Source organism: Herpailurus yagouaroundi, unplaced genomic scaffold (genome assembly GCF_014898765.1).
Source record: "Herpailurus yagouaroundi ecotype Mexico unplaced genomic scaffold, PumYag 180, whole genome shotgun sequence".
In the NCBI taxonomy this organism is placed as follows: Eukaryota; Metazoa; Chordata; class Mammalia; order Carnivora; family Felidae; genus Herpailurus; species Herpailurus yagouaroundi.
The window spans coordinates 2,126,185-2,148,533 of NW_024412411.1; the positions used below are offsets into that span (position 1 = coordinate 2,126,185).

General features: G+C 43.8%; 1 protein-coding gene and 1 pseudogene across 4 annotated transcripts in view; one reads left to right on the forward strand and one right to left on the reverse strand.

Moving 5' to 3' along the window:
- The window catches only part of CLPB (ClpB family mitochondrial disaggregase), a 146,297-nt gene that overhangs the window by 81,342 nt on the left and 42,606 nt on the right, over positions 1 to 22,349 (reverse strand). For 3 of the 4 annotated variants that reach the window (XM_040489240.1, XM_040489243.1, XM_040489239.1), the window contains exons 4-5: positions 10,087 to 10,190; positions 3,409 to 3,498 (exon numbers count right to left, since the gene is read on the reverse strand). In XM_040489240.1, coding sequence (XP_040345174.1) covers positions 3,409 to 3,498; positions 10,087 to 10,190 — 194 coding nt within the window. The remainder of the gene's footprint in view (positions 1 to 3,408; positions 3,499 to 10,086; positions 10,191 to 22,349) is intronic. The other variant, XM_040489241.1, reaches the window with a different exon arrangement.
- Positions 21,807 to 22,220, forward strand: LOC121039236 (60S ribosomal protein L35a-like; annotated as a pseudogene).

Sequence of the window (22,349 nt, forward strand, 5' to 3'; positions counted from 1 at the left end):
ACTTCCTTAGTGAGTGGATGTTGGAGTTTGTCTCCCCAAGCAGAAAACAGGTTTTTGAAGGAACAGATACTGTGTCTTACACATCTTTTTATCCTTCATACAAAGAAGGCACCCATGGTCTCTAGGTTGGCCTATGGGTGGAATACCAGACCCCACTTGAAAATGGTTCTCACAGACACCATGTTCTCTGCCCATGGACCGGAAAATTTCTCCTTAAGAACAGGACTCTGCTTATCTCATTATTACCTTCTACTAGGAGCTCAGAAAAGGTTTGAAGAATTAAAGGTAATACTGGGTCCGCACTTACTCTACTGAAGGCACATCAAGGGCAGCCTTCCCCCAAGGACCCCAAACTCATCTTCTCTCACCCCCATGAAAGGGAAGGGGGAGAACAGGAAGGTTGGCCTAGAACTTCAAGAAGACAGGTTGTTGACCCTGCCTGTGGTGCTAGGCAGTGTGGCATCGTCTCTGGGCCAAGACCCCTTCTTTGAACATAGACCTAGGTCGAGCTTTCCAGAGCCCACATGTCACCTTCATACCATCATATTCAGAGAGTGGGGCAAACTCTTAAGAATGTGTTACTCTGCTGTCTGTAGACACGTTGGCACTGTGTTTGACCCTCTTCTTCCCATCTCATCTAACTCTCACAGCAGTAACATCTCACAGCCATCTAGAGTCCCTCTGAGGTGGCCAATCATTACTCTGAGCTTAAACCTCCCCCACTGCCCCTGCTTTGCCCCCATCCCAACTAAAGCAGAATCCTTTCAGCTCCAGGGATCCTCCGGGTAGGGCTGGCAACAAGAGGAAGAGCCTGCCCTCTCTGCCTTTCAGCCAGTTATGCTACTTGGTTGGCCAAACCTGGTCCCTCTGTGCTCCCCATCTCTATACCTGCTTGCCTCTTCTCTGCCTTTTCTTCAAAATGTTAAAAACTTGCAATAAAAACAAATACAAAATGCTGTAATTAATAGCCAATTCCAAGCCAACCCAGCATCTCTACTAATAAACCTCAACACTTGCAAAAAGAACAATAAATTCTGCCTCTCTGGTTCTGAGGTGGTCTCTTTTATATCCAGTCCGTGTGTGTGTATGTATGTGGGTAAGTGTGTCTACATATATATTTATTTTCCTTTATTTCCCATCCAGGGAGGGGCAGAATAATGAACTGCGTGCGTCAGGGAAGATGAATCTGAGATACTAGGGAGCAGTGCAGTAAAAAGATTAAAGTGTTATTATTGTTGTTTTTTTTTTCCCCCATGGTCCATTGTGACAGCTCGACCGTCATCTGTAAAAAATGTCTCAGCGAGAGATAATCATCGGAAACTCAATAAAGCGTCAGGGGGAGCCTCAGCCCCCATCAATCACTGGGTGCCTGGAAAATTTCAGCCCTCTGTCTCCCTTCCTGCTATCCATATAAATGTCTCTAATATATTTTGTGTGGTGTGTGGGACCCATCCCTGATTTGGAACTTTTGATGAAAAAATATTTATACACAAAATATGTAAATCAGTTAAAAATCACAAGACTAGTCCTTTGCCACCTCATCCCACTTTTCCTTTATTTTTATAAATGTATCAAATTTATTCTTTTTAACAAAACATGTCAACTCGTCTATCTCCCTCTCCTAGTCAACCATATATAAATATGGCTAAAAGGAGGGGAACAATTAACCTAACTGGCTGATACACTTCATCTTGAAGTTGGCTAACAGGCGTGATGGATTCACAGTGCACTGTCCATCCTGGTGACTCTGTAGTGGCTGGCACTGCTGAGAAATGAGATGTAGAACCGCTGGCCCTGGAGGAGTGACAAGGCTGTGACATTGATGAGGAAGAGGCAGGGACATTATTAAAAATAATAACTTGCCCAAATAGCTTTTGGCCTGGCAGATTCCCAAGCCTTCCAAGACTCTGGACCAGCAGAGGTTCTGGGCTAAGTGTGGGACACCTAGAGGCTGCTCTGGTGGCCAGGTTCTGTGTAAGAGCAGGAGACAGTTCCGCTGGCATTTTGGCTGCATCTCTCTGCCTCAGTTTCCTTTAGTGCCTACATCACAGGGCTGCTACGGGCACACAGTATCAGTGTTACCTGCTGCTGCAGCCACCTCCTCACCATTATCTTATTATTACCTCCACTTGCTTCTCCACCCTGCAAGGGATCAGTTCCTGTGGTGCCCTCTCCTCTAGAGCCATCAAGGCTCCTCTCTGTCTAAAGGATAAAGTCCAAGTATCTAGACCTGGCCCCAGTCTACTAATGCCACATCTTTCCCGTTCACTACTCTTCAAAATAAACCTGCTGTATGGCTGCTTCACCTGGACAAGTTCACTTAACAGCCTGAAACACATTTTTCTTTTCCTCACTGTTGTGGATATAATACACCCCCTCACACCCAACTACACCCACCTTCAGGCCCTCCATAAAACCTTCTTATACTTTGGGGCTCAGATACCATTTTATTTCCTTAACTGCTTCAACCAGAGATTCTCTTCTTTGAGCTCTGATAGTCCTTATTATCTGCACCTCTGACTGGACACTTGTCAAAGACTGTCTTGGTCCAGTCTTCAATCTTTATTATTACGATTTACTTTTCTTACTAGTATCTCACACATTTGCACAATGCCTTGTATCTTCTCAACTGCTTTCATAAGTACTTCAATTTGATCTTTATAATAAACCAATAGTTTACTCTTTTCTATAGATGAAAAAATCAAGGCTCAGAGAAATAAAGAGAAACGCCCAAAGTCACAGAGTTAGGTGATGACCAGGCCACTCCTCAGACTCTAAATATTTGGCTCTTTACAGACAACAGCTTGCTACCACTGAATAGCATTTGGAAGCCCATGTCAAAGATTCTGAATGAAGCTCCATAAAAGTATGGTGAGGATAATGATGATGATATAAAAACAGAAATTTACATTAGTGGAATTCCTTCTATGTTCTAGGTTTTAGGCTAGGGATAAATATACTATCTCTAACTCTTCTGGTAACCTTTATTTTACAAATAAGGAGACAGAGCCTCAGAGAGGTACAAAAAAATACTGCAGGTGTCATAGCTATTAAGTGTTCTGTACTTACGGCATTAGCCCACAACCTTACTAGGAGTGAAGTTTAAGGGGCAAAATAGGGTCTCTTCCAGGGATAAAGTCCAGACGAGTTTTTAAAAGCAGTACAAGCCCAAGGCCAGAACTAACATCTATAGACTTAAATCATGCTACTCAAAGACTGGGGACCTCTCTTACGCCCTTGGGAGGCTTATTCTTCCATCTAAATTTGTGCTTTCCAAGGGGATAGAGGGGCTGGGCACACAGTGGGTGCTGGGTGATTAACTTATACTGAATAGATGAGCTAAGATGAGACGACTCCCTGGCACGTCCTGGGGAGGGGGAGAAATGTTATAGAGAGCCGTTCCATTACCGCCAGTGGGAACTCCTAGCCATCTCCTGAACTCCAGGGCACTTGTCCACTGGTTTGTGATGCGCCAGCTTGCACCGTCCTGTCCCCCATCTAAAGACACAGAGATGGGGAGGTCAGCTGGAGCAGGCCAGGGCCTACAGCCCCTGGAGCTGTGGGAAGGGGACCACCCAGGCTATTGGGGTTAGCCTTGGGAGGTACGGCCTACTCCCCAGAAGGGTCCTATACCAACCCAGCTTCTGCACGACTCATCTTTATTCAGCCACCACTTGGAGCTGAGAAGAGAAGCTGATTTATATCCTATTCTGGTCATGTTTCTGCCGTGTTTTATTGTTTTAATTGTACATATGAGAGGCGCTCAGAGTGCTCGCTTGTATTTCTGACAGCCCCAGACACCCAATGTTTATAACAGTTACTTACAAGCAGCCTGCGGCATCCTTGGCTGGGCGACTTGTTTACTGTTATCGTTAATTTATTGCCTCCTCCACCTGAGGATTGGGACCCACCACCCATCGGCCAGCCACAAGTGGAACTCTCCTGGAGTGAGCATGGGTGGGGAGCAAGGCACTGAATGGAATGTGGTCAAGATCGGGGAATGAGTTGGTAGAGAAGCAGCAGTGATCTCCACGTTCCCCTCCACATCTGTCCCCTCTATGTGCCTTTGTTTAAGCTGTGTCCCTGCTTAGAATATCCTTTCTTTTTTCCTTTCCTTTCCACCCTCCAAAGCCCAGCTCAAATCCTACTTCTAAGTACATTACCTGCTCTGATGGTGAGCCTGGAGTTTCTAGAATCTTAGAAATCACATGGCTGACAGGGGCCTTGGAGGCCATATTGTCCAATGACCCAGGGCAAGAATCCTCTATACAGAATCCCTGATGGGCAGACATCCAAGCCTCTGTCAATGCTCCTTGAGTGAGGAGTTGCTCAGTACCTCAAAGGAAGGTTTGCATGGAGTCAAAACCCACTACAGTAGAGAAATTCTTCATCAAATGACATTATCCTTTACACTATGCTTTAGTTATCTCTAGTCATCCTAATAGCCCTGTAGATGAGTATTGTTATCCCTATGTTAGAGAGGAGACAACTGATATTCAAGAACCTTAAGTCACTTGCTTAAAACCATACAGCTTGTAAGTTACAGAACTTAGATGAATAGAGCTTAGATAACTGCCTGGCACCAAAGTCTGACCTTTCTCCAGGACACCATTATGCCTCTGAAGATGCCACTCTTGAGGGCTAACGACAATGGACAGAACAGTCAGGCCAGCAGGGTTTCTATGCCATGCACTCCTGTATCACTTGCACTAGCAGACCTGCCCTCTGCCCAGAAACACCAACTCTGACAAAGGTGGGAAACACTGTAATGTGCCTGACTGAGCAGGCTTCTTGCCAAGGAGCAATGGTCATATGTAAAACAGGAGAAGGGTTTCACTAGGAATGGGGCAACCAATAATAAAGTCTCAGAAAGGAGGTCACAGAAGTTTCTTTCCTTTCTAGACTGTGCCTGTGCTGAGCAGGCAGAACAGAGATAACAAGGGCACTTCTCTGATACCTTTGGTCCCCTTGTTTGGATCCTCTTTCCTCCTCACACCTTGTCCCCTCACCTCTTACCTTAACTCTTTTCCTTGGGCAATTTTAGTCACATCCACTGTAGTCCCTACCAAGTAAACGCAGGGGGCTCCTACATCCCTATCTCCTGACTTCTCCTTTGAGCTCCAGACCCATACATCCAACTGTTCACCCAAATCAGAAATTGGGATGTCACCATGGATACCTCCTTTTCCACCAATTTCCACATTCGGCTAAGAACTCAACCTCATAGTGTGTTGTTCGTATCTACTTTCTCCATTCCCAAAGATCACTTTTAAGAATCCCTAGAAATTATAAGTGCATTTTGGGGGAGACAAACATAGCTTCTCATCCAATTCTCAAAGGGGCCTATCATCCCCTAGAGGTCAAGAGCCATTGCTGATCACTCCCCTCCAATTTCATCCTCCACCCCATCAGAATGATCCATCTAAAATGCAAACGTAAACTGAGCATCTCCTTGCTTAAAATCCTTTAATGGCCTCCAGAAAACAGTGTGAGCACCCTAGAACTGTCCTACAATGTTCTTCTCATGTGGAACCCTGCTTCCCTCTCTAGTCTTACTTCTTGCTATTTTCTCAGCACTGTGGCAGATGAGTCCACCTGCTATCACCCACCCACCCCATGTCTCTGCATGTGTTGTTCCTTCTGCCTGGAAGATCCATCCCTCTTAGTCTGCCCGTCAATCTCCCACTCATACTTAAGACCCAATTCAACATTTATTTATTTTTGGGACAGAGAGAGACAGAGCATGAATGGGGGAGGGGCAGAGAGAGAGGGAGACACAGAATCGGAAACAGGCTCCAGGCTCCGAGCCATCAGCCCAGAGCCTGACGCGGGGCTCGAACTCACAGACCGTGAGATCGTGACCTGGCTGAAGTCGGACGCTTAACCGACTGCGCCACCCAGGCGCCCCTTTAAGACCCAATTCAAAGTGACTTCCTAGATAGTAGCCTGCCCTCAAGTAGAACTCATCATTGCCTTTATCAGGGCTATCTATATTCTTTGTACGTCTACCTTTGCATTTATCACCCTGTACTGTGGTGTCTTGTTCATAGGTCTGTCTTCTCACTTGACTAGGAGCACTGTTGACTGGCTAGACCATGTATATTCATTTCTACATTCCCAGCATCTGGCAGAGTGCCTGACACTCAGTAAATGCTACTGAATTATAAAGAAATAAAACTAATAAGCAATTACAACTGTAGAGCACTTTACAATTCACACGTCATATACTTTATCTCTTGATGTTCACGATACCAATAAGGCAGAAAAATGATCTATTACTGGGATTTGGGGAGATCCTTCCAAGGTCACAAACTACAACTCACCTTTCAGTACTGAGCACAGTATAAGACCCACAGAAATTCTACTAGAAATTTAGTAAATTTGATGGACTTAGCATGGCCTCTGCTCCAAAGGTGAAGGACCGTCCAACTGAGCCTTTGACTTTCCTCTGGATTTGCTTGGACACACTCTGGGCAAGGGGCTCACATCTCGTATTCTATTCTAGCTTCCTCACACATCCCATAAGTCAGGTAACCTCCTGTGAAAAAGTATGTCCAATCCAAAGGAAAGAGAACCACAAGATTCTTTTGTTTCTGTCTACTTCATCAATGAGAATGACCCAGAATTGGATACAGTAGGCAATAAATAGTGGTTGAATAGATGAAAGAATGAGATATCTTGAAAAAAAGAAAGAAAATCTGGTTTAGAAGAAGCTAAAGTCTTGGTAAGGAGAGAGGAGAGTCTTGGGATGATTCTAAAGGACTGTCACTTTTTAGGACTTAGCATACATGAAGTTGGAGGGGAGACCACATTCAAACTGATAGGTCAGGGAAAATCAGATAAGCTGCCAGAAAACTGTGGCAGGCAATGATGCAGTCTGGAATTTAACAACAACAACAAAACAAGTGCAAAGACAGGCATATCCTGCAAGCTACAAGATTGAGTTCATCAATGATTCTGACAAAATTCTAGTATTTTTTTTTTAATGGTTCTTTAACACTTAGGTAATTACTGGGTATCAATATGGGTTCTCTATGGATAACACAAGGCCATGCCAGAATAATTTAGTATCTTTTGGGGAAAGGGTTACTGGGCAAAAAAAAAAAAAAAAAAAAAAAAAAAAATATGGCAAATGCTAAACACATTTTTATTTTCGCAAGAAATCTAAGAAAATCTCTTAAAATTCTGTGGACAAATGGAGGCTAGAGATAAATGAAGTTTGGTGGATTCAGTTGTGAATGTTGAATAATGCTTCCAAATTGTCCTGATTATGAGGTCCAAGGCTCTGTACTGAATGGAATCCTTATGAACATTTAAAACAAAGACTAGCACATAAAGTACATGATAGCAGGGATCTTGTCTGTCTAATTCACCAATGCCTAGAACAGCGCCTGTTAAATAGCAATGTCATATGAATCCATAGAAAGCCTACACACCAAATTTGCAGATCATACAAAATGAGATACTTAACATTTTAATCTTTATTTCATAAGGAATATAATAGCCTTTTCCAATATTTTTCTTGTCTATCTACCTACCTATACAGAATGCAGTATGGCTAGTGTGAGAGTTAAAAATTCAGAGGAGGCAGGCAGGCAGCGGGAAGGAAGGAAGGAAGGAAGGAAGGAAGGAAGGAAGGAAGGAAGCAAGGAAGGAAGGAAGGAAGGAAGGAAGGGAGAAAAAAGAAGAGAAGAGGAGAAGTAAAGAAAAAGGAAGGAAGGAAGAAAGAAAATATCTACAACAGGGTTAGCAAACTACAGTCTATGGGCCAAATCCAGCCTACTGCCTATTTTGTAAATAAAGTTTTACTGGCTCATATCCATGCACATTTATTTGTGTATTGTCTGTAACTGCTTCTGCACTATAGTGGCCAAGCTGAGTAATCAAAACTGAGGCCCACAAAGCTTAAAAGCCACTATACAGCTCTTTCTAGGAAAAGTATACTGACTATGGATCTAGAATAGAATGTTGGATATGAGCATCAATCTGGAGATAACAAAGACATAAAAGAATGCAGGGGTTGGGGACTGGTGTGAAAGTAAAGGTTAGACTACACGGCTTCACAGCTCTGAGATTCTGCGAAATCAAAAATAATGATTGAAGGGCAGCTGGGTGGCTCAGTTCGTTGAGCGTCGGCTTCAGCTCAGGTCCATGATCTCACGGCTTGGGAGTTTTGAGCCCTGCATCGGGCTCTGTGCTGACAGCTCAGAGCCTGGAGCCTGCTTCTGATTCTGTATCTTCTCTCTCTCTGCCTCTCCTCTGCTTGCACTCTGTCTCTCTCAAAAATAAATAAGCATTAAAAAAAATTTTTTTTTAAATAATGACTGAACCCTGCTGGAATCCTGAGAGCAGGTGAGAGGGTACTTATTCAAACAATCCCTTCCCTTCCACCTGGCTCTGCTCTCTCAGCAAATGTTCCTCCTTGCTTTTTGGTGAGAGCATCTGGACAGAAGACAGAGCTGAGGACAGTAATACTGTGTTTGAGTAAAGAGAGGATAGCCCATAAAGCAAGTCTCCACATAGCAAGCTGCAAATATAGGGCAAGTTTGGTACTTATGAAATTCTCCTCTGAAACATGAAGTGAACATAATTCCTCCAGCTCAGTGGGGAATCCAAAGAGGCATAGGTCATGGCCTGCACATGGAACTGTCAGCTGAGGAGGAGAGAACAGACATATGGGCAGATGAGAGTTCAAATAACCATATAAAAGGTCAAGATTTAGAGAACATTCAAAAGAACAGCTGAGGGCAGGTTGCAATTATTGCCAAGGACAGTAAAGGCTTTGTAGAGGGTCTAGCCATAGCGGTGGAGCTTGACACAAGGAGTAGGTTTAGAGAGGTAGAGAGGTAGAGAGGTAGAGAGGTAGAGAGGTAGAGAGGTAGAGAGGTAGGGGGAGGGCAACTCGACACTTCACCAGGGCAGCAATGCTCTGATGCTCTTAACATTGCTCTCGTGCTGCTGACTTGAGAAACCTCGCTGGGGCAGCAACAACCCCTCTGCTCTGGGCTACCAGAGCTATGTCAGTCTGGCAGCCTCACTGACAGCTCTGAGGGCTGAGCGCACCACTCCCCTGACTGGACGTCCCTCCAGTCAACGTTCCGACCCTCAGGCAGTCAGTGTGGCTGGCTGTCTTCCTGGCATCACTGCCGACCCTGAAGCAGCACTGCTCGGCTGCCCTGTTGCTAGAAACAGGGGTATCTCAGCCTCTGTAAGCAACACAGGATAACAGACAGGGAGGGAGGAGACCGCCCAAACAAGCAAAAGCCCAAAAGTAAAATATTCATTTCTGCCTGTAGCCAAAGCAACCCATCCTCTCCTAGACCTCACTTTCAAAGAACCACTCACCAGAGGCAACCAAGACTGACTTCACTGACTACCCTCCGACAGACATGTGACAAACCCTAGTACGGGTGCACATTGCCTCTTTCTTCTAAAATCCAAACAACCCACATGACACCTTTGGGAGGTGCTTATGACCACTGCATTTTACAAACATAAACGTCAAGGCACAGAGAAGGTCCACATTTGTTCTGGGTCATAATGGTAAATTGAGGGGCCAGTCCCAGAGACAGGATTGCATTTTGCATATAGAAGGCGGGGGAGCAGTATTCGTAGTAGTATTCAGAGGGACTTCTGAGGCGGAGGAAATCAGTGAGGCTACTTTCTAGTTCTAGGGCAGGGACGGAACAGGGTAAGTCTGCAGGAAGTAGAAGAGGAACAAAGCCACATTCCATGCAGTTGCCTTAATTATTTTATGGAAACCTGCTCCATTGTCCACTCCTCTGAGGCTCCACAGGCTGAGGCGCTTTCGGAACACCAGGTAAAAAGTACCCCCACTCCCTGCTGTGGTCATGAAGTAAGGCCTCTATCTTATTCCCCGAGACTTCTGAAGGGACATAAATTATAGAGCCACAAGGGACTGTGAAAGGCATCTATTCCAAGCCTTTTGGGTTATCCATGAGTTCCCAGAGGATAAAGAACTTATAGACTCTCACTCTGAGTTTCTGGTAGAGCTGGCACAGAGCAAGACTGCCTGGTAGCCAAAGGGAGAAGAGTGCTCAGAACAGCAGGGGAGTCTATGCTTACCTTCCAAAGAATGGATTCCCTGCTCCTTGGCAGTCTTGTAAACACTGCTGAAATCATCCCCGAGGTTTGGGTCAGCACCAGCAGCAAGGAGGACCTGCACCACACTGGAAGAAATCAGAAAGACAGAAGTGTCAAAAGCTGGAAACGCCTAGGAAGTAGAGTCTCAGATTCTGATACCTGTTTGGGGATTGGATCTGCGTCTGTTCAAGTGAGTGGTCAGGGGAAACAACATGAACTCTGCCAGTGTGAAAGTCAAGGGTAGGAAAGTTCTGAAACTTACTAGCTGAGAGGCTCTGGTCAAGTTATTTAACACCTTTCTAAGGCCCTATAGGTTTCCACAACTACAAAATACAAAGTATTTATTCAACAATTAGTTGTCAAATGCTTCCTGTGTTGTAGTCACTGTGCTAGGGTCTGTGCCCTCATGGAGGTTACAGTCTTCTGGGGAGGACGACAATTTAGCATAAAATTGTAGCAATGTGTGATCAAGGCTATGATGGAAGAAGTACCATGTACAGTAGGAAACCAAGGGAAGGGATCAAGAAAGGCCTCCCAGAGGATGTGGTATTTAAGGTATTTAAGACTTGAAGGCTACAGAGTCGGACCTGGGATGGTGAAGTGGGAGGACTCAATGCGTTTACAGATCCTGGAGGCAAATGAGCACGGGGCTTCCCCTGAAGAAAGTAGGGCTGGAACAGAGAGTGTAAGGGAGAGAAGCATGGGAGAGGAAGCAGGCCACTGAAGGGCTTAAAGGGGAAGGGACCTGACAACATACGCCTTTCCTCCCCACCTCAAAATACAAAGACTTAGAAAAATACATACCATATTGAAATACTAAATTAAAACATCCACCTCCTTAAAATTCCAAGAGTAGCCGCTATTCACAGTTTGGTATATCCTTCCAAACCACTGCTATTAGAAAAGTCACTCCAGTAGCTGTGTGTGAATGGACTGGAGGGAGGAGGATCAGAGGCAGGGGCCTCTACAGACTCAGTGAGGTTAAATTAGGTAAATTTATAAAGCACCAAGCATAGTATCCGTGACCCAGGAAGTGTTCGTATATACGTTTACTTCACTCCTATTACAGAATATTCCTGCCAATGCTTTATTTTTTCTGTAACAACAACAAAAAAAATGTGTTCACTATAAAACATTCAGAAGATATAGATAATTAAAAAGAAGGAAATATTTTAGAATATGTAACAGGGGCGCCTGGCTCAGTCAGTTAAGCAACCAACTTGTGCTTTTGGCTCAGGTCATGATTTCATGGTTCATGGGACTGAGCCCCACGTCAGGCTCTGTGCTGACAGCATGGAACCTACTTGGATTCTCTCTCTCTCTCTCTCTCTCTCTCTCTCTCTTTCTTTCTCTCTGCCCCTCTCCCCTGCTCACATGCACGGGCTCTCTCTAAATAAATAAATAACCTTTAAAAAATATGTTTTAAAAAAGAATATAAAACATCCATTTTTTCAACGTATGTACATTTTTATTTACAAAAATAAGATCATATATAAATTTTCTCTGAACACACACAAACACACATATTTCCATGTTTTAAGTGTTTGTCTATCACATTGGGGTTTTTTTTAACGTTTTATTTTATTTTTGAGAGAGACAGAGCAAGAGCAGGGGAGGGCAGAGAGAGAGGAAGACACAGAATCAGAAGCAGGCTCCAGACACCGAGTGTGTCTGCACAGTGTTCTGACCCCAACGCGGGGCTCAAACCCACAAACCGTGAGATCGTGACCTGAGCTGAAGTCAGATGCCTAACCAACTGAGCCACCCAGGATCCCCTGTCTACCACATTGTTTTTTAATGGCTGCACAGTGTTCTACTATAAGACTATTGTATATTTTATTTAGCCAATCTCCTACTGTAAAACGTTAGATTATTTTTAATATTTCAGTAACACATGTCTGATTATTTCCTTTGGCTAAATTCATTGGAGATGAAGTCCTAGGTCAAAAGCTTAAACCTTTTTAAGGGTTTTGATAAATATCACCAAACTGAATTTCAGAAAGACTGTACCAATTTTTTTTTTACTAGCAAAGGAAAAAGAGAGTAACTGTTGGGCCTTCCTTTCTCCAAAATAGGGTGTTTATCGGGGCGCCTGGGTGGCTTAGTCGGTTAAGCATCCGACTTCAGCTCAGGTCACGATCTCGCGGTCCATGAGTTTGAGCCCCGCGTCAGGCTCTGGGCTGATGGCTCGGAGCCTGGAGCCTGTTTCCGATTCTGTGTCTTCCTCTCTCTCTGCCCCTCCCCCGTTCATGCTCTGTCTCTCTCTGTCCCAAAAATAAATAAACGTTGAAAAAAAAAAATTAAAAAAAAAAAAATTTTTTTTTCAAAATAGGGTGTTTATTTTTCTTCATCACGTGTCAATCTGGTAAAGAGAAATGGAATCACACTGCCGTTTCAACTGAATTTCTTTGATTACTAATGAGGTTGGACTTAAAAGAATACGTTTAGGGGGCACCTGGGTGGTTCAGTTGGTTGAGTGTCTGACTTCAGCTCAGGTCACGATCTTGTGGTTCATGGGATTAAGTCCCATGTCAGGCTCTGTGCTGACAGCTCAGAGCCTGGAGCCTGCTTCAGATCTGTGTCTTCCTCTCTCTCTCTGCCCTTCCCCTGTTCGCCCTCTGTCTCTCTCTCTCGCAAAAATAAACATTAAAAAAAAAAATGCTTAGTAGTTAGTTGTGTTTCTTTTTTAATGAATCACAACAGTTGATTTTATTTTCATAATGTCCTTTGACCATTTTTCTCTTAGTATGTTAATCTTTTGCTTACTGGCCTTCAGAACTGTTAATGCTTTTTTTTTTTTAATTTTTTTTTTAACGTTTATTTATTTTTGAGACAGAGAGACAGAGCATGAACGGGGGAGGGGCAGAGAGAGAGGGAGACACAGAATCGGAAGCAGGCTCCAGGCTCTGAGCCATCAGCCCAGAGCCCGACGCGGGGCTCGAACTCACGGGCCGTGAGATCGTGACCTGAGCCGAAGTCGGACGCTTAGCCAACTGAGCCACCCAGGCGCCCCAAAACTGTTAATGCTTTTGAAGGCATAAGTGGTAAGCAATTCAAAAACTTACTCTAATTATTATAACTATTAAAAAGTAAAACAGTAGTTTTAGTTTTTCTCTTCTTTGTTAGATTTTCAGTATCTGTAACCATCAGTGTTGAGGGTTTTCCCTGTACTAACTGGCTTGAATTTCATTACCTTCAACAGGCAAACAACCTGGCTCAATTACTTGCTGCATAAATGAACGAATTCTAGTAATTCCCATGTCCACAGACACACACTCCTCACAGACAGATCAAAGAACCAGACACGTAGCTGAGGTGCTTCTACAACTGATCTAGCATGGTCAGGTTGAATCTCAGGTGTCTATTCACCTTACCTACAAGGATCTTAAGAAGTACCTTTCACAGGTAATCCTTGTAGGATATGGATTATAATTCCAAAGAGAAATGAGAAGTGTCTGTAAGCAGCTAAAATCCACATCTAAAACTCAGATACTGAATTCATAGCAGAGTCTGTCAGGTTCTCACTTGGAGACATATTTGTTCTTAGTTTACACATAAGTGGGATGAGACTGTTTCCCAGAAGATTAAAAGCCAAAGGGTACAAAAAGACTGTTATACATAGGCAAATCAATTGACGGCAGTGAGAAAAAATATCTGCTAGAAAGGTAGTATGATATAGAGGTTAAGAACACTGGCTTTAAGAGGTGCCTGGATGGCTCAGTTGGTTAAGCATCCGAATCTTGATTTCAGCTCAGGTCATGAGCTCACAGTTCATGGGATCAAGCCCCGTGTTGGGCTCTGTACCAACAGCAGGGCACCTGCTTGGGATTCTCTCTCCCTTTTTCTCTCTGCCCCTCCCCTGCTCACTTGCGCTCTCAAAATAAATAAACTTAAAAAAAAAAAAAAAAAAAGAATATGGCTTTAAAATCTGGGACAATCTGGGTTGCCTGGGTGACTTAGTCAGTTAAGCATCCAACTTCGGCTCAGGTCATGATCATGCGGTTCGTGAGTTCGAGGCCCGTGTCGGGCTCTGTGCTAACAGCTCAGAGCCTGGAGCTTGCCTCAGATTCTGTGTCTCCCTCTCTCTCTGCCCCTTCCCTGCTCTCACTCTCTCTCTCTCTCTCTCTCTCTCTCAAAAATAAACGTTTAAAAATAAATAAAATAAAAATAAAAAAATAAAATAAAAATAAACAAAATAAAATCTGGGACAATCTGAGCATCAACATGAATAATGACAGTAACGGATTACAACCCATTGAGTAAAATAAGATTCCATAATTCCATACTGAAAACAAGTTAATGGAGAGAAAGGAAAGCTCTTCCTTACTGTAAGTAATAAATGTAGAAGGTATGATGAAATTAGAACATCATCATTTTGCAATCTCATAATTATCAAGGATAATAAGAGCATCTGGCTTATATGGCTGTGTTAACACATGTAAAGTGCTTAGAACACCATCTGACATACAATAAGTGCTCAATAAACATTGGTTATTATTATTACTATGTACCTGACTCTGTGGTTGGGCTGTGGGGAAGTCAAGAGAAATGTGAATTAAGACACTTAAATTAGGAAGACAGAATGATATTTTATAAAAAGCACAGAGATGGGGCGCCTGGGTGGCGCAGTCGGTTAAGCGTCCGACTTCAGCCAGGTCACGATCTCGCGGTCCGTGAGTTAGAGCCCCGCGTCGGGCTCTGGGCTGATGGCTCAGAGCCTGGAGCCTGTTTCCGATTCTGTGTCTCCCTCTCTCTCTCTGCCCCTCCCCTGTTCATGCTCTGTCTCTCTCTGTCCCAAAAATAAATAAACGTTGAAAAAAAAAATTAAAAAAAAAAAAAAAAAAGCACAGAGAGACCTAGGTTTAAATTAAAGCTCTGTCATTTACTGCCTGTGACCCTGGACAAGTTACTTCACCTCTGAGACTCCATTTCCTTACCAGAATAATGGAGATAATGACACCTCCTTTTCAGGTTATGAGAAAGTATGTGAAACTTTGTGGCACATGGCACATAGAAGGAGCTCCACAAATACGAGCTCTCTTCCCTTTCTCCATATAATCTTGGTGATAACAACATGAATCTGGGCCACAGTGGGCACGTATACCTGACCACCCTTCCCCCAGGACTCATGCCGGCAGAGCCCTGTGTTAAGAAGGCAGCTCTTCTATATTCTGCACAAGTCAGCTTGTTATAAAATCCAAGTGAGAAAGGTTTGTCGATCTAAACTCAAAGGGACATAATTTGGTTAATCCTCAGATGCTGTATCCAATCACCATTCAATCACAACCCCTCCCATGGCAGGCTGTCCCTCCAGGCAGCTAGTGTCACTAACTGTGCTAACCTGGGCCTCTCCAGGTTCATGAGTATTGATTCCGTCTGTCCAATTTGTAGGCTGCAAGACGTGTCCAAGCAACCAAGTATGCCGCCCTTGGCCCTGGAGGGCAGACAGTGGTCTGGTAGGATGGAGAGAAGACAGTGACTAGGCTCGGCCCTCGGGCAGCTAACCCAATCAAAGGGAATGGGCAATTCACTTCACAAACTTGGAGGCCAAAGAGGGTAAGCAACCAAGCTAGTGACTCATTCTGAAACCTCAGAGAAAATTTCCCTCACTTTTAATAAAACTCAAAAGGCAGCAGCCCCACTATGGGGTATTGCTAGGACTAAAGGAACTATGGCTGCTTAGTGGCCAAGAATGGCACCAAACACCTTGCCAGATGGCTAGGAGGCTTGTTGTCCAAGGGCCATTTACGTACTTAGAAAGCATCTAATCCAGAGCTTCACAGGGATCAAACCCCTCTTGGAGAAGCCAGCCCAGATCAGGCCAGAGGGCTACATGACTATGCTTAGCTTTGGTAATCAAAGCTAGCTCTGATGACCAAAAGAAGTATCCAGACCTGTGGGCTACAGCAGGACAAAAACAGGCTAGCCAGGTCAGAGAAAGCTACGGCAAAGCTGGTAAGAACAGACTTAGCAGTTGGCCATGCCCAGCAAGTATCAAAACGTTCCGAGTCAAACTAGAACCAAGGGCCAGAGACTACTAGGCAGCACTGATATGCGGTACAGAGTCAAAAGCCAGGTCAGATGTTAAGGGCTAGGAGCTAAAGGAGAACAGTAGGCCACAAACCAAGTAAGCAGCCAGAAACTAAGGAATATCCAGGTACCAGAGGTCAAGGCAAGGCAAAAGAAGCAGAAACCAGGAGCAGCAGTAAGACTTTGGAAATGAAGTGATTTCTGTCTCTTTGATGCTTTTTGCTGAAGCAGAAACAAATCCCCAGGTTCAGAACTGTATAGGGGAGAAGGTGACTTACATGGGGAGAAAGTTGAGTTGGCCCATCTGGCTGACAAGGGGAGTACAAGGTCAGGAGTAAAATGAGAATCTGATGGCACAAAGGGAAGCAGACACTGCTATTTGAGGTGATCCATCAAAGGACAATTGCAGCCTCCCCTCTGTTCTCGTGCCAGCATACTAGGTGCCATTTTGTACGTCTGGGTTTAGATATTACTGCCTTAAATTTGGATAGCTGGTACCAAACAGACTTTGGTGTATGGGCTAGGCCTTCATGGTCTTAACATCTGGATTAAAGGGGGCAGAGTAAGTCATTCCATGCACTTAACGTTTTTCTACAACAGGAAACATTTCTACTCAAAGGATCTATGTCAACTACTCTTCAAGTTCTCCATAGGCAAAGACTTAAGAATATCAGCAATTCTCCAAGCCAGCTCAGGATTTGGTCTCTGGTGGTCTGTGGAAAGATATGCCTACCAATGTGAGGATTAGTCTCAAAGGCTAGAGATAATTTCCAGACTCTCTTTCCCTAATTTCAAGATTCAGAGGATGTGTACAGCCCAAGAGGACAGGAGTCCATCCTTTAATGACCTGACTCTAGCAGCAGTACTTCCTTCCTGTGTGCCCATCAGGATCTGTTCTGTTCTTATCTCCGCCCAGTACTCACCAAAAAGGCAGGGTCTTGTGAATACTGAAGGTGAAGGAAGTGAGGGTAAACTCTGATCCTAGGCTGAGAGCTATTTTTTTCTCTGCCTTGTTTCTACTGCCTGCTAGTACAAATATCTATTTTCTTAAGGGTACAGAATGGCTAAGTAGGAGGAAGGTAGTAGTCTAATCGTAAGAGCTAACATTTGTGTATACTTCCCACATGACACACACTGTTTTAAACACTTTATATATAATAACACATTCAATCTTTACAGCAACACAATGAGGCATGTTATGCATTAAGAAAACTGAGGCACTGCATGGTTAAGTAACGTGTCCAAAGTATCATTCAGCTGTAAGGAGTGGAGGTGGAATTCAAACCAGGGCAGTGTGGCTACAAAGTCCATGTCCTTATCCCTCTGCCATGTTGCCCCTCACGCTCCTATACTGACTCCCAAGAGCTAACAATCTGTGGGAACACTGTGCCTCAAGTCAGGTTTTAGCAGCAAAGCTAGGATCAGAAAGTCCAACAGAAAGATGGGGCAAGGGTATGAACAGTGAATTCCCAGAGGAAGAAACAAACAAAAAAGATTATCATTAAGTATACGAAAAGATCCTCAAACTTATGTTATTAGAGACATGCAAATTAAAACAATGAAACATCACTTTAAATCCAACATATTGGCAAAAGTTAGAAAGCTAAAAAATGCCAAGTGTTGGAGAGGACATGGGGTTCTGGGACTGTTCACATACTGTCAGGATAGACTGGTGCAGCCACTCTAGAAGCCAAGCTTGTAACACTTTGTCAAATTAAAGTACCTTACTCTATGACCCAGCACTTCTCTTGAATATATATATCCCAGAGCAATTCTTACACAGATCCATAAAAGGCGACATGGAAGATGTTCATCCCAGCATTTTGTGACTGTGGGGAGTTGCAGGCAATCAAGTATCCATCACTGGGGAATGAGTTAAGTTCAATGTGGTAGAGACACACTATCTGATATAGCAGTTAGAAGCAACAGACTAGATATACATTCAACAACATTAACATGATCTTTTAGAAGGGTTGATTCCCTATCCCCTTCTATTAATCATTAACTGAACTTAACCACTCGTTCCAAAAGTTTATTCCTTTAGGAAGTCTCTCAACTGCAGAACTCCTAATTCCTATGATGATCTGGTAGATCTTGGGGACTAATGGGTTAAGGACCCAGAGAAAACAATGAATTCTCTGAAGTACACCAAAGACCGTCAAATGTGCCACGACTTCTGCTGGGAGTGCCCCCCCTCTCCTTCAACTGGTTAGTGCTCATCACTTTCAGGGCTCTTCAGTGATAAGGTCACCAATTCACTGAGTCTTGTCTGACCTCCAGCCTGGATCCATACCCTTCTTATTTGTCTACAGAATGCAACAGCCACACCCACGGGTAGGTGACCCTGATCATATTGTACCATGATTGCCTATTTACTCGTATTTACCCTTCCTGCTAGACCATGAGGCATGGAGACCATGTCTCCACCTTCCTTACCAGCTCCTTGCCCAGTGCCTGGGTCAAAGTGGTCAGTAGATGCTTTCTGAATAAGTGCATGAATAAATGATGAATAAATAAAATTATTATTTTCTCCATAAGTTTATTTATTTTGAGAGAGAGAGAAAACAAGCTGAGGAGGGGCAGAGAGAAAACAAGCTGAGGAGGGGAAGAGAGAAAGGGGGACAGAGGATCTGAAGCAGGCTCTGTGCTGACAGCAGAGAGCCTGATACAAGGCTGGAACTCACGAACTAGGAGATCATGACCTGAGCCGAAGTTGGATGCTTAACCTACTGAGCCACCCAGGCACTCCAATCATTATTTTATTTGATGGGAAATGGAGAATGGTAGATGGCAACTGTCTCAGCCCTGCCTAGCCATCTCCTATCTGAGGTTCCAAACTAGGCCACAGGTGGTTTAGCCGTGGAAAACCTTCATCTTCCTCTCCTGAGCATGAGGCCTTTCCTGCCTTCCACCAGGCAGTTCCCAGACAAAGGTGAGGAAATGAATAGGAGAGTGGTCCCTAACTGGAAGCTCCTGGGACTCATGAAACTCCCTTTGGAACCACAGCCCCCAAGAGGCACATTTTAATTTGCTGATCAGATTATAATTAGATTAGAGGTGGGAGTTCATGTAGGAAGGTTGGCTCACACCGACCTTGATGAGCTCCTGCTTTCAGGACAGTGGGGTGTCACAATGCATGGAAGATAGTTACATCGATCGATGTTAAGGCTTTCTGCTCTCAGTGGCCGGAGGGGCTTGGGGTTGCCACATTGTCTAGGAAAAAGCAAGGAAACCTGTGGTGTGGGCCGAGGCCTATGCTGGGCAGGCACGTGTCAAAGACAGCTGGTGAGCAGCTGGAGTTGGTGAAGCAAGAAGGGCAGTGATCCCAGCTCCAGGTCGTCCCCACACAATGTTGAGCTTCAGGAGAAGCTCCTCCAACTCCTCCTCCCCTCTACCCGCCCCCCTACATCCAAAGCATAGGGTCACTGTGATGAGTGTCACGGGTCCCAAGGAGAAGACAAAGAGTTGACCTATTCTCAACCCAGTGCACACCTCGATGAAGGGAGGAAGCAAAGAGGTCAGAGTTCAGGAGGTTTGCTGGAAAGTCAAATGAGCTGTGGCTCATTCAGCCTACTGGCTGGTCTATGAGCTGGTCAGGAAAACAGGGTGGCCTGACCAAAGGCACCGGCATGTGTTAAATCTAAAGGTCCTTTGGCATGGGGGCATGAAATGGGAGTGGAGAGGGTGAGGAAAGCAGTTTTCTTTTTAAAGCAGGTTCCTTAGGCCAAAGCATAAGAGACTCTTAAAAACTGAGAACAAACTGAGGGTTCATGGGGGGTGGGAGGGAGGGGAGGATAGGTGATGGGTATTGAAGAGGGCATCTTTTGGGATGAGCACTGGGTGTTGTATGGAAACCAATTTGACAATAAATTTCATATATTAAAAAAATAAATTAATTAAAAAAAATGAAAAGTTAAAAAAATACTAATAATAAAGCAGGTTCCTTAGGAAACAAACTAAGGATCAGGTAGGAGGCAAAGTACCTGTATAAAAAATGTGCCCCAATTTTCTCAAAAGAGGATAATAATCTTTTGTTTACTTCCCTCAAAAGGTAAAAGTTAATAATCATAGTAATAGCAGCCATAGTGTGATAAGCACTTTACATTCACTATTTCAGCTCCATATAACCACTTGCAATGAGGTACTAGTCCCATTTTATAAGTGAATAAACTGAGGCTCAGCAAAATAATGTGAATTGCCAAAGTATACACATTAATTAAGCATAGGAACCAAGATTCAAATCTAGGTCTGTGTAAGGCCAAACCTAGTACATATTTCACTAAACTACACTGGTTCTCACTCATCCAACTATCCATCCATTAGTGTGTCTTACTATCCCATAATTACTGAGCCCCTACTGTGTACCAGGGACAGTGACATTTTCAGATGGTATAGTAAAGCAGGTCATAGCAGCCAGCTGGGTTAAAAGGGAGTGTCATTCAGATGGACAGGGTCAAAATCAGTGGTGAGATCATTTGGGGCAAGGCTCAAGGAAGACATGGCACATTAAGGAGAGGGGCAAGGAATCAAGACCACCATCACAGGGTTTCCAACACAATCTCGATTTCACATCCTTAGCCTAGTTTCAAATGCAATTCCCTATCTTTCATGTCTTTCAATCTGTGCTCTATAATATATGGTTGTCAAACCTATGGGCTAATGTGGTCAAGCTCTGATGGTAGGGATTTCACCACAGTATGGGCCTGATTAGGCTCTCTCTAGGCAAATGATCTATAAGAGCACGCTGGGGCTGGTATTCTTCTTCAACTCTGGATGAAAATAACAACAAGAAAACAAAAAATATTAATAACACAAGCAGGTATCAATGTACTAAATAGTCTTATGTGCATCTTATGTGGAGATTAAATCTTCACAATCACCATTGCTGAGGTAGGTGCTATTATTATTCGCATTTTGCCTATGCGAAAACAGAGCTAGTTAAGAGATACAGCTAGGTTTTAAACTCAGGCAGTCTCCTTCCAGAGCTCTTGTTCCTCACCACTGTCATACATAACTGGACTGTGTACTCCCCAAAGCAGGGACTGTGCTTGACCATCTGTTTCTCACACATAAGACCCAGTACAGACCAGTAAATATTTGTTGAATCAATTCACTTCTGGGGCCTTAACACTGCACTGCTGATACACACACTGAGTTTTTAGTCAGCTCCTGGGCTTTATTTGCTAGTATTGCTAAGTTGGGACTTCCTCACCCTGCATTTTATGGTTGGTTTTTGGTTTTTTAACTGTAGACTTAAACACTCATCCCTATTAATGTTTATCACCACAGATTTAACCATTGTTCTAACCCACTGAGTTCTTTTTTCATGTCCACAATTCTTTCACCTAACATATTAGCTCTCTCTCTAAGCTTCATTTAATCTGCCAATTGGGTTGGCATTTATCCATGGTCTCAATAGAATCACTGATGTAACTACTGAAAAGGACGAGGCCCTGTGGCTCACCACTTGAGTCTGCTCTCCAGTCTCCAATCATATATACACAACATATGAAATAGGTCATTCACCATTTATTAGTCTGTCTGAACTATTCTCCACATCATACTTTATTCATGCGAAATGTCATGAGAGACAAATACCTTGCTGAAACCCACACACACCTACTATACTGCTTGTATACTCCTGACCACTAGCCTGCAGCCTTATTTAAATAAGCAGCTCACCTCTTTCCACCATCTTGGACCCTTGGACCCTGTGGAGGCCTGCTGGGAACAGGACTCTTAAAACAACAAATATGTCTGTTAGGCTGTGGTCCAAGGCCATTTTTGTTGGCTATAAGTGAGGTCTTTGGAACCAGAGGGAGCACATAGCTCTTCTTAAAACTGAAGATGTTTATGCTCTAGATAAAACTGAATTCTATCTAGGCAAGGGATATGCGTATATGTACAAAGCAAAGAACAACACAGTGACTCCTGGTGGCAAACCGAACAAAACCAGAGCAATCTGGAGAAAAGTAACTTGTGCTTGTGGAACCACTGGCATGGCTCATGCCAAATTCTGAAGCAATCTTCCTGCTAAAGCCTCTGGCCACAGAATCCGTGTGATGTTGTACCCCTCAAGGATTTAAACTTAATGAAAAGTAAATAAAGGTATAGTTTGTTCTCTTAGATAGATAGGTAGACAGATAGGTAGATAGGTAGAAAGAAAGAAAAGAAAGAAAGAAAGAAAGAAAGAAAGAAAGAAAGAAAGAAAGAAA